Genomic DNA, 14,509 nt, shown 5'->3' with positions numbered 1-14,509 from the left:
TTTGTTTTTTAGCCAAGTGCACACTTAATCACATCAGTAATAAATCATCCCAGTGTGGATCACAGTTTGATGTTTGGGTGAAACATAAGGAATCAAGCACCTATATATGGTTCTTGCACAGCAGTGTGAGTGAGTGCGCTGCAGGGCTGCACAATAAGCAGAAGGTTAATGATGCTATAGTTGATAGGGACCTCCAGCAGAGAGTCCTCCTACATTCTCTAGTCCTCTGTCAGTAGCAGGAGTTTGTGGAGAGCCGACTCAAATTGAAACCACTTTTTTATTTTGGTAATGCACAATAACTTCCAGAAGATGGCGCTCATATGACGAACTTGGCAAGAGAGATCGGTTCCATCCATGTATATAAAGAGCTCAACTCACTTGAGCCTGCTGCCACGGGTTAGTTTATGAAAATCCAGTCTGCAGCTGCACATCTCCGCTAAATCACACACTTGTCAGCTCAGGTCTTAGAATTGCACAGATTTACATTTCATAAATGATACATAGTTTTAAGACATTTCCCCGTTTTGTGTGTTTGGCACAGGTCACGACAGCAAACCTTAACCAGCTGTTTAAAACATGCAGATGAAAAGCTGGTCAGTGTATGATTTGACTGATACACATAGTAAAAACCTGTCATTGCATTATAAAAGCAAAAATTTCAAAAACATATTCAAAACTGAATATCAACAGAAAAATAATGTGTTACATTATCATACAAAAACATTTTGTAAAATTACAGGACAAAGTCTGATTACAAGATGTGCAGTGTACAAGTAAAAATGTAAAAAAGTAAATCAAAGTGTAAAAATACTAATGCACAGCGTCAGTCTACAAGAATATGTGAAATACAGTTGAGTGAACTTACAGAAAATATGCAGTTCTGACAATGCACACGTGGCCCACGCATGGTGACGTGTGCACTGGTCATCACAGATACCAGCGGAAGATCATCGTTCATGACAAAGACTAAAACATACATTTTTAACACATTCTGCTCAACAACTTATTGAAATTCTACAGGGCAGGGCAGCACCAGTAAGATCACATGAATTGTTTCTCAGCTTGGAGAAGATTACTAATCCTTTCTTCAACCTGTTTGTTATCACTGTCAACAATCAGCAGCATAGCATTTTGGTTTTGTGTTAGCAATTTATGATGCACTTACGTCACAATTCACTGATTAAACCCACACACAAACTGGCCTTGCTTGCTGGGTGGGCCTGAATTTTAGCAGCCAACCACATCTGTTTCTGGATAATCACCTTTATTTGGTCAAGTATGTTACACACACAAGGAATTTGTTTCCGGTACAGAACCAAGGCAGCCATCTGCGATGCCAACTCACACTGACGGCTCTAACCATCAGGGGCAACGGTGGGGAGTTCAGTGTCTTGCCCAAGGACACTTTAACATGTGAACTGCAGGCACTGAGATTTGTATCTCCAACCCTCTGGTTGGGAGGCAACTGCTCTACCCACTGTTTCTGGTTCATGTTTGCATATACTGTATGTATATTCTTTGGGTGTGACAGGATCCCAGACAGTCCTCGAATAATCCACATAGGATTTCACTGCTGCTTGTGAATACAACCTTGCATGGCCGGTCAGTGTAAAAATACAGGTTCTATTCAGAGTAGTGGGCTGAATGAGGCTCTGGGGGTTGATAGGTGTCTCACTTTTGGCTATCATTCAAACAGCTGATGCGTTTTTTGATTATGAGCAATTATCTGTTGTTAGTTCTGCACATGGGCTTGTTTTGTTTACTTGTTTTGATCTTTTGTTTTGTTTTGCTTACATTACACCATAGTATTGAAGAATTAATGAGCCACTTTTACAGATGTAGCAGATCTCCCTTATCTGGACAGGTGGAACTACCACATACTCAATATGTTATACAATATCTTAAGATGCCCTAAAGCTCACACCAACAACACTTCTCTTCCACCATTGTCTGACATTCCAGACAGGGTTGTTAAAGGAAGGGCAGCTCTGCTGGTGAGGAAAAGGCATTTGGCTTTGGCCATACAGTACATATTGTGCTGACATTCCTTGAGCTGATAAGTCTTTGGCTATCATGTCAAAGATCTGACCTTATTTCAGCTTCTGTCACGCAACAGCAGCTTGTCTGGCTTCTTTTTAGGACTTCTCATATGGAATGTTGGTAGAGCTGTGCATAAGAGCTCACCACAAAAATCATCATCTCTGTCTTTCACTTTAAACATAGCACCTACAAGATACTAGATAATCACTTTAATCAGCCAAGTATGTTACACACACAAGGAATTTGTCTCTGGTACAGAACCGAGGCAGCCATCTGCGGCACCAAGTCACACACACACACACACACTGATGGCGGTGCTGTTCCTGCAAGGTGCTACTTTGGCCATCGGGAGAAACTTGGAGTTCAGTGTCTTGTCCAAGGACACTTCAACATGTGGACTGGGGAGAACAGGAATTAAACTGCCGACTTTTCGGATGGGGGACAACTGCTTTTCCTCCAAGCCACAGCCGCCTGGGTTGATATAACAGTTAAACATTTTAAGAGAATTTCCAGAAATTCCCCTAGGGGATTAATAAAGTATTCTATCCACGTTGTACCTCCATCTATCTATCGAAAGCAGTTTTTGGCTTTAACACATTCCATGCTGACCCTGTTTACAACAATGCCCATTAGATCTGGCATCTGGAAGCGATCAATAGACGTGAGCGGCAGACAGTGTGTGTGTGTGTGTGTGTGTGTGTGTGTGTGTGTGTGTGTGCACTGTGTTTATGTAAAGGTTACAACAAGCCAATACAATGTTTCAGGCCTCATCGTCATAGTCATAATCCTCTTACAGATTTACTGCAGGTGAGTACTCTGCTATGACATCGATAGCTTCTCAGGAAAGCATGTGTGGATGTGTGGGAGAATGGATGTGTGCGTGTGTGTGTGGGGGGGGGATTGTTTATATACTTGTGGGGATGAAACACTGGGAGCACACTGCTTTGTGGGGACTGGAAGTCACTAATGAGGACCAGACACTGGGCCCCATGACTAATTTATTGAATTTTACAGAAATGATGGGGTGTAAGGTGTAAAGTTAGAGCAAGTGTAGGCTTTGGTTGAAGTTAGAGTAAGGGTTAAGGATAGGCAAGTAGCAGTTCTGGTTAAAGTAAGTCTTCTTACTTTAAAGGTCTTACTTTAGAGGTCTTTAGAGACCCGGTAAGTGACAAAAACAACAATGTGTGTGAGTGTGTGTGACTTAATCCAGTTTCAAGGTATGGTCAAGTGTGAGAGGTGTAATTACTCAGCAGCCTCCGGTAATCAGATTGGTAATCACATTCACACGTTAGTCCCTCAAACACAGGAAGTCAGATATGTGGCTGCGGTCTCTGTTGCATATCTATACTGAAACACTTCTTGGCAGTGTTCAGTGTGTTGTATTCTCCTGTGGTTTGTACACTATGATAATGTGGCCTGTCATTTTAAAAACATGACAGGCCACATTTGAACTGAATGCAGAAACAGGAAGATAACTCCAAAGTTATGAGTCTTACTTGGTTTTTATGACTACCATGTAAAACTGGGTCAATGAACCCACACAACCAAAACCAAAAAAACATAAAGCAATCAATCAAAATAGACTTGGCTTATGTTCCTCATCACAGTTATGCCAAACATAGAAGTTAATTCCTACCATAGGCACTGACGCTAAAGTCCTCTTAACACCTCAACTAAAAAGTAGAGTAGAATATTGAAAGGTGATTAGAACTGGACACTACAATGATATTGTTTTACTGAGCTACAGTCTGTTACACTGTTTTATGATGATGATGCAGATGTAATATTCTTTTATTGTGACACTGTGGGCAGGCACATAGCAACCCTTCCATCATCATTATTGTCAAACTTTCTATGGGACCCTGGAGATATATGTGACAAAAATAAATTCAAATATGACATTATTGTGGAATAAAGATGTGGGAATGTATGTCTTAGGTATTTTAGTCAGATAGATATTGGATAGATACTGTATGCATTAGAAATGTTTAGTGGAGATAGGATGTCTAGTTAGACTGTTAAATGCTTAGTCATCCTTATGAGTTTCTACAGGGTACATCTGGTCAAGGATAACTAGAAAGAAAAGTTGATGACTGTCAGCAGACAGGATGTTTAATATTATTATTATGACGTGTATAACTGTAGCCCTATGGTCATGAACCTTGGGTCATGACCGAAAGGGCAAGATCCCGGATACAGGCGGCCGAAATGAGCTTTCTCCGCAGGGCGGCCGGGCGCACCCTTAGAGATAGGGTGAGGAGCTCGGTCACCCGGGAGGAGCTCAGAGTAGAACCGCTGCTCCTCCACATCGAGAGGAGCCAGCTGAGGGCATTCCCCCGGAGGAGCTGGAGGAAGTGTCTGGAGAGAGGGAAGTCTGGGCATCTTTGCTTAGACTGCTGCCCCCGCAACCCGGTCCCGGATAAGCGGAGGAAAATGGATGGATGGATGGATAACTGTAGCCTTAGCCATAATATGTTCTTATGTTTAATATCACGACATGTACTAGAAGTCGTGAGAATGTTTTTAGTTACACACCACTTAACCAACAGACACACACATTCTCACATTGATTTGCTTCATGTTTTGACTACTGCTATGGCCAGCTGCAAAGCTGGCACCAGAGACGTCTCGGTTGACGTTTCTGTGTAGTATGGGGCTAGCCCAACCGAGGGGATATAATGTATAGGCCTGGTGGGTTCAGGGTCTTTCATCTTACATCTGCCTGCGAGCAGTTTGGAGGTGCAAGATACCTGAGCGTGTAATGTTAATTTTACCCGTGATCCTTCGAATAAATCAGCACTGTTTTAAAGTTACTTGGACTGTCTCGTCTTTCAGAGTTGGCAATGGTAACAAGAACCAAAGACCGACATATGAGAGACAAGAAGCTAACAGAACACCACTATCAACTCCCACAGATGTGGTCTAAACTAAATGGTGTACAGGGGAGAGCTAGGATTGTGTTTCTTGCTGTCAAGTCAGTAGTGTCTGATATCATTATATAACCACTGTTTCTTTAGATTTGTGTTAATTAAGACGTCGTTAAATCTGAGTCAGAGCTCAGTTGCTAAATGGAGCAGCTATTGATAACACTGTGAAACTGATAAATGTTGTTATGGTCAAATCAGTCTGGGTGATACTGAGGAACTGATAATAAAGCACCAACCAGTGTCAGACTTGAGTTTGTACTTTGCCTTTTTTACATAACTTCCTGATCAAGCCTCATTCTGAATGCACACACTTAAAATCAGAATACATTCATGCCCCTGGCCTGGCAGTTGACTGAGGGCTTTTTTTGGCCCCACACACAATTTTCACAATCATACAGACATAAATACACATACCTGCCTACCTACCTCCCTCTTGAGAACAGGAAATCTAAAAACACAGTGGCAGATGTTCTGGTTGTTTGGGGGGATTGGGAAGGAGGGGGTCACACATACAGTATGTCAACAAAACCACCGCTTGTCTGGGGAAGGTGGTGAGTGAATGAATGAGCCTTTCATCACAGAGGCATCATCACTGCTGAGGTTTTCTTTCAGAGACAAACATTTGCATTGCTGTCAAATGAGGAGCGGAGGTCAGTTTATAGAATGCAAATTGTCAGAATCCATGTATTTAAAGGGAAAAGTGTTGTTAAAAAATTGAGGTTTTCTTCCCATAAAACTAAATGCTGATGGTTGATGTGTAGCAAGGACCTTGGGGTATCACCATCATCAGCTAAGAGGAAGTTTGCTCTTGTTTTTCTCACACCCCTCCAAAGGTCACATCCAGTGTTTTGGCTAATTTGCAACTTACACATAATCCTTTCCCCTTCACAGTCGTCTGTGTCCCCACCACCCCATTGGTGTGTGAGACAGGGGACACAAGGCTGGTGCTTGACTGAGCCATGAAAGCTCTTTAGTTGTCACACTTTTCCCAAACGCTTTGCAGCTGCTCCTATTGTGGCTGCGGAGGGAGGGCTGCTTAGCCAATTCTTTAGAGCTCCTGCTGTTGCCCTGGCCTCAGATGGGTTCATAGAAAGAGAGTGTGGCCTGAACAATGGCCAACCCCGTGACATCATGCCTCTTATTTTGCTAACATCCATATGTAGATATATGATAGGATTCCATCACATGGAAAAATCTGGAAAGGAACTGCACATAGATATTTCTGGCATGCCAGTAGGTGATATGGTTTTCTGCTTGTGTTTTTATTCTTTAAAAGCATCAAAATAAATCTTACATACCTAAACAATAGAGCTGAAACTTTTAGTATGTTATAGATTAATAGCATGAGTATTTTTCAAGCAAAAATTGATGAAGATATCACAAACTCCATTCCAAATGTGTATATTTGCTTATTTCCCTAGATTACATGAAGTATGTTTGTTGTTTGGACTGTTGATCAGATGAAACAACTGATTTCAAGGTCAATTTTGGCTTTGGGAAATTGTCCTGGACAGTTTTTAAATTTCTAACATGTTATACACTAAATGATTAATGATGAAAATGAATAACGTGATTAGCTACAGCCTCCGATTTTTTTGGGATTGTTGGTCATATACCAACAAATATTATTTTTAAAATAATTTAAATCAGTTGTGAAGACTGTGGAATCAGTAGTATTCTGAATTAACTTTGTAGTGCAATTGTAACTGTAAATCTGTATGTAACCTGAAGAGGTCACTTTTATTACAATCTAAATAAATCTGTGTTGTCTAAAATTATGATGATGCTTGAAGTCACTGGATATTATTGGCCACCATAACAGCACATGAGATAAAAAAAAAGAGAGAGAGAGAGAGAGAGAGAGAGATCCGAGTATAAAATTCAAATGTGATTTATTCAACAGTATAAAAACATGTAAAAATAGATATAAAGAAATATATTACTTTAGTTCAATAAATATGTCAGGATGCAGTCACTGAGGACTAGATGGCCCCAGTTTTGTAGTTCTGGGACTCTGTCCGCCTCAGTGCTGCAGTACACAGTACAGAAACATGAGGTATTTAATGGTCGGTTTCCCCAGTGTGTCAGCTTCGTCAGGGTTTCATGATGTCTTGAAAGGCAGGTATTTGCATTTGAATCGACAACCACCCCCATTCAAATCTCAAACTGAACATGGAGATTTCCGTCACGTCTACACTGAAAGAAGGGGATACATTCATTGTTCGTCAAATGCAAGGGGTGACTTCTATGGGACGCTGGGCGACAGGTTTACACTGCTCTCTTTAGCACAGAAAGAAAAATGGACATCTGAGAGGATAGGCCAGCACTCCCGGGGACAGCTGCTAGCCCTCTACATTTTGTTTAGATTAAAAATGGTTGTGATTATCAAAAGCTGTTGACTTCATGAAAAAGTCCTCTGAATAAAGAATATTCAGATACTTCTAACTTCCTCTACAGGAGCTCAGCTATCTCTTCAGCTGTTTCCTAGGTCATCTAGGATTAAAAGCATGGATGACTTTCACATTTATGTTAAACATCAATACTGCCTGACGGTAGTAATCACATCTCCCCTTAAAATGATGAGGTCAGCAGATCACAGAGTCAAATAAACTGACCCCAAATAACAGTTCCCACTGTGTACAGCGATACCTGTATCACCATAAAATGGGTCCTAATCAAGACTGTGTTTGGTGCAGAGTCACTTGTGAGTAGGAGTAGTTCAAATGTGAACGGCACCTTCCTCAGCAGCTGGGAGAGGTGGTGATGGGACTGTGGAGGAATGAGAGCTGACCAGTTGAGGTGTGCACAGGGATGGAGACGGGGAAATTGAAGACCGTGCTGCTGCTGCTGATAGCTGGACTACTCGCCTCTGACGAGCAACTAGATGAGGCTAGGACCTGGGACTCGAACTGGAGCAGCTGACCCATGAAGCTGAAGTTGGGGGAGATGATGCTGCGGCGCTGCTTGACAAACTCAAAGGCCTCGTCCAGCTTCACACGGTTGGTTCGCATGAGATAGGCAAGGCAAATGGTGGCCGAGCGGGAGATGCCTGCTTGACAGTGCACAAACACACGCCCTCCTTTATTTCTCACTGAATCTGGAATGAAAGAGAAGAGAAAAGCATGGTGAGTGTACTGTAAACATCTATGACGTAATGACATGTAGAATGGGGGTTAAAACTCTGCCTGTCACAGGAAACCAGAAACACAAAAGGTCTTTGCAACACTTTCAGTTGCTATTTAAATTCAGCAGCCTTCATTAAGACACAGGAACACAGTTAATAGAGGTGCTCGTGGGGGTTATTCCCAAAGGAGGCCGTCTGAATGGACAAGGGAGGGGAACAGGCCCCTGCTGGGGGTACTGAACTGGAAGGAAGGCCGACAGTGAGTGAGGAGAAATTATCTTTTGTTCTGCCAGAACAAAGAGCAGCATGGAGGGAGCTATTCAAGCCCAGTCAGCCTACCTACTAGAAAACTAGTTTGGGGCTGCTGCCTCGTGATTCATTAAAACGGGGCATCTCTTCTTCTATGCCTATGAGGTGGTGATGATGTAACCAATACTGTGCTGGACCAGTGAGCCTGGGCTGAGCCAGCTGGTCAGTTTTGGAGGGAACTTTTTGAAATTTAAATCCAGCAGTCAAAGAGTGAAGAGAAGGAAGAGGGGGGTTGGGTGTTTGTGTTGTGTTGCTTGCCATCAACGGGCTCACAAGGCAACAGCTGTGATAAGCACCCACATTTGGCAGTTGAGGGAGTGTGAAGGGAAGAAAAATGGTGGATGTGCTCACCAATAAACTCTATCGCCTCATTGAACCAGGAGCTAATATTGGCTTTGTGGTTGTCCTCAACAGGGATGCTCTTGTAGAGGAAGGAATCTTCAAAGTGGTTGGGGCAGTTGGCTGAGACGTTGATTAGAGCAGTGATCCCCAGCATGTCTAGCATGTCTTTTCTGGATGCATGGTAAGCACTGCCAAGGTACAGGAAAGGCAAGATCTCCACAGGACCCCCCTAGAAAACATAGACAAGACCACTTTTGAGTCAGCTCTAAAAGCAGTGCACTGGAAAATAAACGTATAGTTTGTCTTTGATTATATAAAAATAAAGACACAAACCTGGTCATACAAAGGAGTATTGCATGGGCTACAGCTTGGGTCTGCACTCCCAGGATGGTTGGAGCTCAGCGGCAGACTGAGCCCCTGGGGTGGACAGGGTTTGGTACACATGTCTGGATACTCTGTTGAAAATGTGTCAAATCCGCCTGGAAAAGTGAAAAAGACAGCGAGGTAAGATCACAGGGCAACACATACACATCTACATTTAACTATCGATCTCCAAAAAGGTGCCAACTGCTCATGGGGCTATTTTGGAACACTGTTTACTCCAGCACCAGCTGGTATGGTGACAGCTGTAAGCCGCATTTGTTGCCCCGTTGTTAGGATACAGTGAAACAATTGTGTGGGGCTCTATTGCACAGTAAAACGCTTCTTTTTTTTTACCTTTAAGAACAAAAACACTGGCTCCACAGGGTTCGCGGCACAGGGCCGTAACAGCAAGCATCAACGTCCCGTCTTTCTTCGCTTGGCTCAAGTCCGAGCTGCGATCGTCAAGCAGCACCACAGATTGGTACTCCCCGGACAGGAGCCGGTTCCTGGTGTCCTCGTTGGGGACAATGTGCTCGAGTCCCAATCCCCCCCTGGCTCTCCTCCGTACTATGGTGCTGAAGCGCACATTGGTGGAGCCCGATATGTGGGACGAGTTGAAGGACAGGAAGGAGCGGCAGTCCAGCAGCAGGCAGCCCCGGCCATCGCCGTCCAACAAACCACGGAGGGACGCACAGTCGATGGTGGGGACCTCCATTATGACCATAGTAGGACGCTGAGATAGAAATATTAAATCCAAATACATAAAGCTTGTACGAGAAGTGTGGGTTGCTGTGAGAAACGGCGTTTTTCCAAAAGGCACAAAATAAACTTTGAAGCGCGAGTCCTTTGTTCCGGTTAGGCGGTTTAGAGAGAGAAAAACACGCACATAAACAACAACAAAAGTTTTAACACGAACAAATCTTGCCCTTTCCTCCTCTTGAGTGTATCCGGTGGTTGTAATTCTTTAAAAGTTTAGTAGCATCCACGACCCAGTTACTGGCTTCTAACCGTGAGCGTCTAGAAAGAGGTATATATATACAGCTCGTACTTGTGAATGAGAGGCTACTGACGTCAGGCGGCCGCCTCTCTTGGCGTCCTGCCAGGACTGTAGACGTCATCGTGTCTGCCCTGTGTACGGCTGGGTCCAAAAGAGGTCGCGCTCGTGCCCATACGGGACATTTCTGTACAGGCGTACAGCGTACAGCACGTATCAGTGTTAGACAAGTTTACACCGGCTGAGAGAAGTCTGCTGTTGTTTTTTCTTGACTGGTGATAGTGCCAGAATTAACAGTAGTTATCTGTCTACACCCACCATACCTTGTGTTTTCTGGTTTAGCAAAGTATACATTGTTAATTTACTTATGAAGTCCTCAAGGGTGGGACCTACTGTGAGCTGCTAGATGACTAAAGAAAATGTAGTCATACCCATGATGATCTCAAAACAAACTGTCTAACTGAATCCACAAACTCACTTGACACTGATGACAGTTTCATTTAAAAAAATATTGTGAGTGTGTGGACAACCATTAGAGCTGCCCAAATATTTATTTATTTATTAGTCAATTTCTACAGAGGCTCATAGTTGACAAACTCCAGTGTTGTCACTAGAAATTTTGCTGGTTGAACAATTCCATTTTAACTATATAGTTTACTATATAGGTTACTGCATGGATGGATTACAAGAAACTGGGCCCTGGGCATAGACAGGTAAAAGCCACCCACCCTTCCTTTAAGGATGCACAAAATGACAAAAATATGCAACTTTTGCAGTCATTCTGTGTCTCTTTTTTTTAATATATTTTGTGTCTTTGTTGTGGTTTTGTGTCTCTGTGGTAGTTTTATGTCTTTAGGTAGCTCTGTCTCTTTTTAGTCCTTTTGTATCTGTAGTCATTTTCATCATTGTAGTTGTTTTGTGTGATGTTGTCTTTTGTTGTCATTTTCATCATTGTAGTTGTTTCCTGTGATGTTGTCTTTTGTGGTTGTTTTGCATCAGTTTGTAGTCTTTTAAGTCATTCATACAGTCATTTCAAAAAGAGGACATGGCCCAAGCCCTCCTGACCTCTCTGACCCTGGTCATGTGCCCCATAAGTGAGAATCCATCTATCAAGTAATAACAGTTTGATTAGTCTTTTGACAAATGTCATAATTTAATTAACTCTGCAAATGAATGAGTCATTATATTTTCATTTGATTAATTGGGCTGATTTTCTATTTTCTATTAAAACAGGCTATAATCAATCCTGGTCCAATAAAGGTTTACAATTATTATTGTTACTATACATATAGTGATTAACCTAGTCTTTTCTATCTTTAAGTGACAGCATATAAGGAATTTGCCAAATTTTCCATGATGTTGTGTTTAATTAAATTTAAATTTAGCCTCTTCACATGAGAGTTGGCAAAATAACAAGATAATAAGTAAATATCTGCCATGGGCGCCATAAAAGTTTATTATTTGTTTTTATTAGTCAGAGGTACATAGTGTTCAATGCCCTGAAAGCAAAGGCTAACCATAAAAGTTAATCACTGTATAGAAATCTGAAGTCCAGTAAATTTCCACATGCTGAGAAACAAAACACTGATCTACCAGGAAGACAACAGCAGATGGAGAGCTGACCTGTCAGTTTTGTTTCATTTGTGATGAAATTGATAGATAAGGTGTTTTTCCCCAACAAATTTAAGTATATTTTAAAAATCTAATATGATTGCAACCACCCTGGGAAACCCTTTTCAGGTTGGTGTGGTTTGCTGACTCAAAGTGGGTAACACTGCTGTTTCATCAGGAACTGGGAGGATCATTATTGACAGGCAACAAGCATCAAGTGGACAAGAGGGCGTGTTAAAGTAGACAGTTGTTTTGTTGTGAAACAAATGTTTACTATGCAGGCATTTCACCATTGCCCCCTATTCAAAATCCCATTTGAGTTTCAGGTCAAAAGTGCCTCATCTCTCACTTTATGAGCAAATTGTTATTCCACTGTCATAAACATCTAAACATAATGAACCATTTGCTAACTCTAAAAAATCTTTACAATTTGAAGGTCATGCTGATTTTTAGCTGTGTCTTGCTTCAAACGGTCCAAACACTATTTGCCATGATGTCTTTCTCACTTTACTGTAACCTGAAGAGGTGAGGACTTTCAGCCCTGGTGAATCCACATCCAAAGGTTTTGGCCCTCTGGTTTACTTCAAGCAAAAGGAAAATGGATGTGTTATGTGAGAAAGGAAAGGGGGGAGGGGAAGGTTAAAGGACTGAAACTTAACCAATCACAAGAGTGCAAAAATTCTCTAGCTCACACTCCTGTGAGATGAGTCAACTCTGAGGCACACACCACAAAGCAAGAATGTTACACACCATACAGCGGAAGAAGGTCAAACGGGCTCTGAAAACAGTTTGTACCCAAACATTTTGTTCTCACTGTAAAGGCATCATTTATTGTGTCAGGAAGTGACGGCCTTATGGACTGGAGGTTAGGAAGGAAATCAGACACCTAATGAAAGGGAGGATAGATAATGCACAATAATGGTCTGGTGAAGCAATTGTGTATCTCCATGAAGCAGAAAATGTTCACTTTTGTCTCCTAAGTTAGCCCCTTTTTTCATTTATTGATACTGGTTTTCAAACTGTGCTACAAACATATTAGGCTAAAACTGTCCAAATGACCAGCAATAAAAAGCATGAAACCAAAATATGAATTGCCATATCAAAAAAATGTGTGTGCATTTCTACTGTGGACCGTTTGGCACAGAATATTGAAACTGAGGTCTGAAAATAGACCCTGGATTGTTTATAATTCCCATAATTATGCACCATAACCAAGTGTAGCTCTCATCCAGAAAGGGAAGTGAAACAGAAGATGACAAAGAGGTATTTCCTTTGGTCTGGCCTCACAGTCACTTGCTGCTATCCCTGCCTGTTTACTGTCATTGTCACTATGGGCAACAGTTGAGCCATCAGTGGGAAAATACAAGGCCTATCCTGTCTTCTAGTGTCTCAACACCAAACATTTGAGCCAGAAATGTTTGGTTTCATTTATATACGAATGGGGAGACCAAGGAAAAGATAAAGAATTAAAAAAAGACTTACATTGCCATGGGAAAAAAACCTTAATTGATAGAGTTTGCAGATTTTCTTGTATGACAAACACATTTTCTATACCACATCAAAGCATGACATTAAGCTCTGTGTTTCTGAATTGTGATAATATAGTCCAAAATAATACATAAGTTTACATTCCCTGCATTGTAGATATTGGTGACTCTTTTGCATGTAACAAGTATCCACAATAATGAATTATTTGCAGGCTTGTTTATGTCAACCAAACAGCATAATTGATATGTTTGAGGGTCAACAGAGCATTAGAAGTCACCTCAGGAACACACTCCGTACACAGTCGAAGAGAAAATAACAGTATTTATCCATTTAGTGCATGGTTTAATTGTGCATTATACTTTGGTATTATTTAATGTCGTCCCCGGCTAGTGGTTAAGGCACAGCACTCTCGCCACTGCAGCCCGGGTTCGAATCAGGGTTGCGTCAGGAAGGGCATCTGGTGTAAAACACGTGCCAAATGTCAACATGCAAGTCGTCAGTGTGACGATTTGTTGTGGCGACTCCTAAAAAACAGGAAAAGCCAAATGTGACATACATACTTTGACATTATTTAATGATATGTATAGTATGTTACTACTTTGTGTATATTTATTTTACAAGATCTGTTGTTTTTTTTTTAACATCTGGCCAGGAACAACAAAGAATTTAGTGATAGCTGCCACATTTTGGTTCTTCTTGACAAATAAATACATGTAAAAGTTTTTGATTACAAGGGTAGCCTATACTGTATAAGCAGCCATATACATCCTGTAACATAAGTGTCCAAGGACTGCAGATAAGTGTTTCTGGTACAAGTCAAATCTTCTATTGTATGGTATTGCTACTACTTTATTTTAAGACCCCATATCCAAATGTCAACATGCAAGTCGAATTATGATCCTTAACAGAACACAAGGGTTAATGGTTTAAAACACATGTGAATGTAATTTTTTTAAGCAGATGTGAGTATTTTTTAATGTATCCTATCTCCTCCTGTGGGCACTCATAAGTGGAGTATAAAAGGACAATAAATGGCAATATAGTAAAAACAGTGATAATATAAAATATGTCTTCATGTGAGGAGTATACTGTACAGCGCCAAAACCTGTCTGCTTATAACTAGCTACATTAGTAGGTTATGAACAATCTATTTATTTAATGTTTATGTAACAAAATATTTATATTTGTGGCAATATTTTTAAAAAAGAATTAGCTAAGTATTTTTGTAATTTAAATTGCAAGGTGTAATTTATACAAATTTAAATTATATATTCTATTATTATTTTCTTCATATTAGACACTTTTCATTGA

At 41.2% G+C, this 14,509-nt stretch overlaps 1 protein-coding gene across 1 annotated transcript; it reads right to left on the bottom strand.

The window, feature by feature from the left end:
* Positions 1-6,837: 6,837 nt before the first annotated feature.
* Positions 6,838-10,158, bottom strand: dusp1 (dual specificity phosphatase 1). Its single transcript, XM_020614663.1, has 4 exons — positions 9,460-10,158; positions 9,076-9,221; positions 8,752-8,971; positions 6,838-8,064 (listed from the first exon to the last, which is right to left on the bottom strand). Exons 1-4 carry the CDS (start codon positions 9,866-9,868, stop codon positions 7,709-7,711), a joined length of 1,131 nt encoding a protein of 376 aa, XP_020470319.1. The 5' UTR covers positions 9,869-10,158; the 3' UTR covers positions 6,838-7,708.
* Positions 10,159-14,509: the final 4,351 nt, after the last annotated feature.

Source organism: Monopterus albus, unplaced genomic scaffold (assembly GCF_001952655.1).
Source record: "Monopterus albus unplaced genomic scaffold, M_albus_1.0 scaffold148.1, whole genome shotgun sequence".
NCBI classification, from domain to species: domain Eukaryota; kingdom Metazoa; phylum Chordata; class Actinopteri; order Synbranchiformes; family Synbranchidae; genus Monopterus; species Monopterus albus.
This window is presented reverse-complemented; position numbering and strand designations above follow the sequence as displayed.

Coding starts and splice junctions, on each gene's coding strand:
- dusp1 (XM_020614663.1), bottom strand. CDS start 9,868: ATGTATTTGGATTTAATATTTCTATCTCAGCGTCCTACTATGGTCATA. Junction 8,972..9,075: donor ATACTCCTTTGTATGACCAG/GTTTGTGTCTTT, acceptor TATGTTTTCTAG/GGGGGTCCTGTGGAGATCTT. Junction 8,065..8,751: donor TGAGGCGATAGAGTTTATTG/GTGAGCACATCC, acceptor CTTTCATTCCAG/ATTCAGTGAGAAATAAAGGA.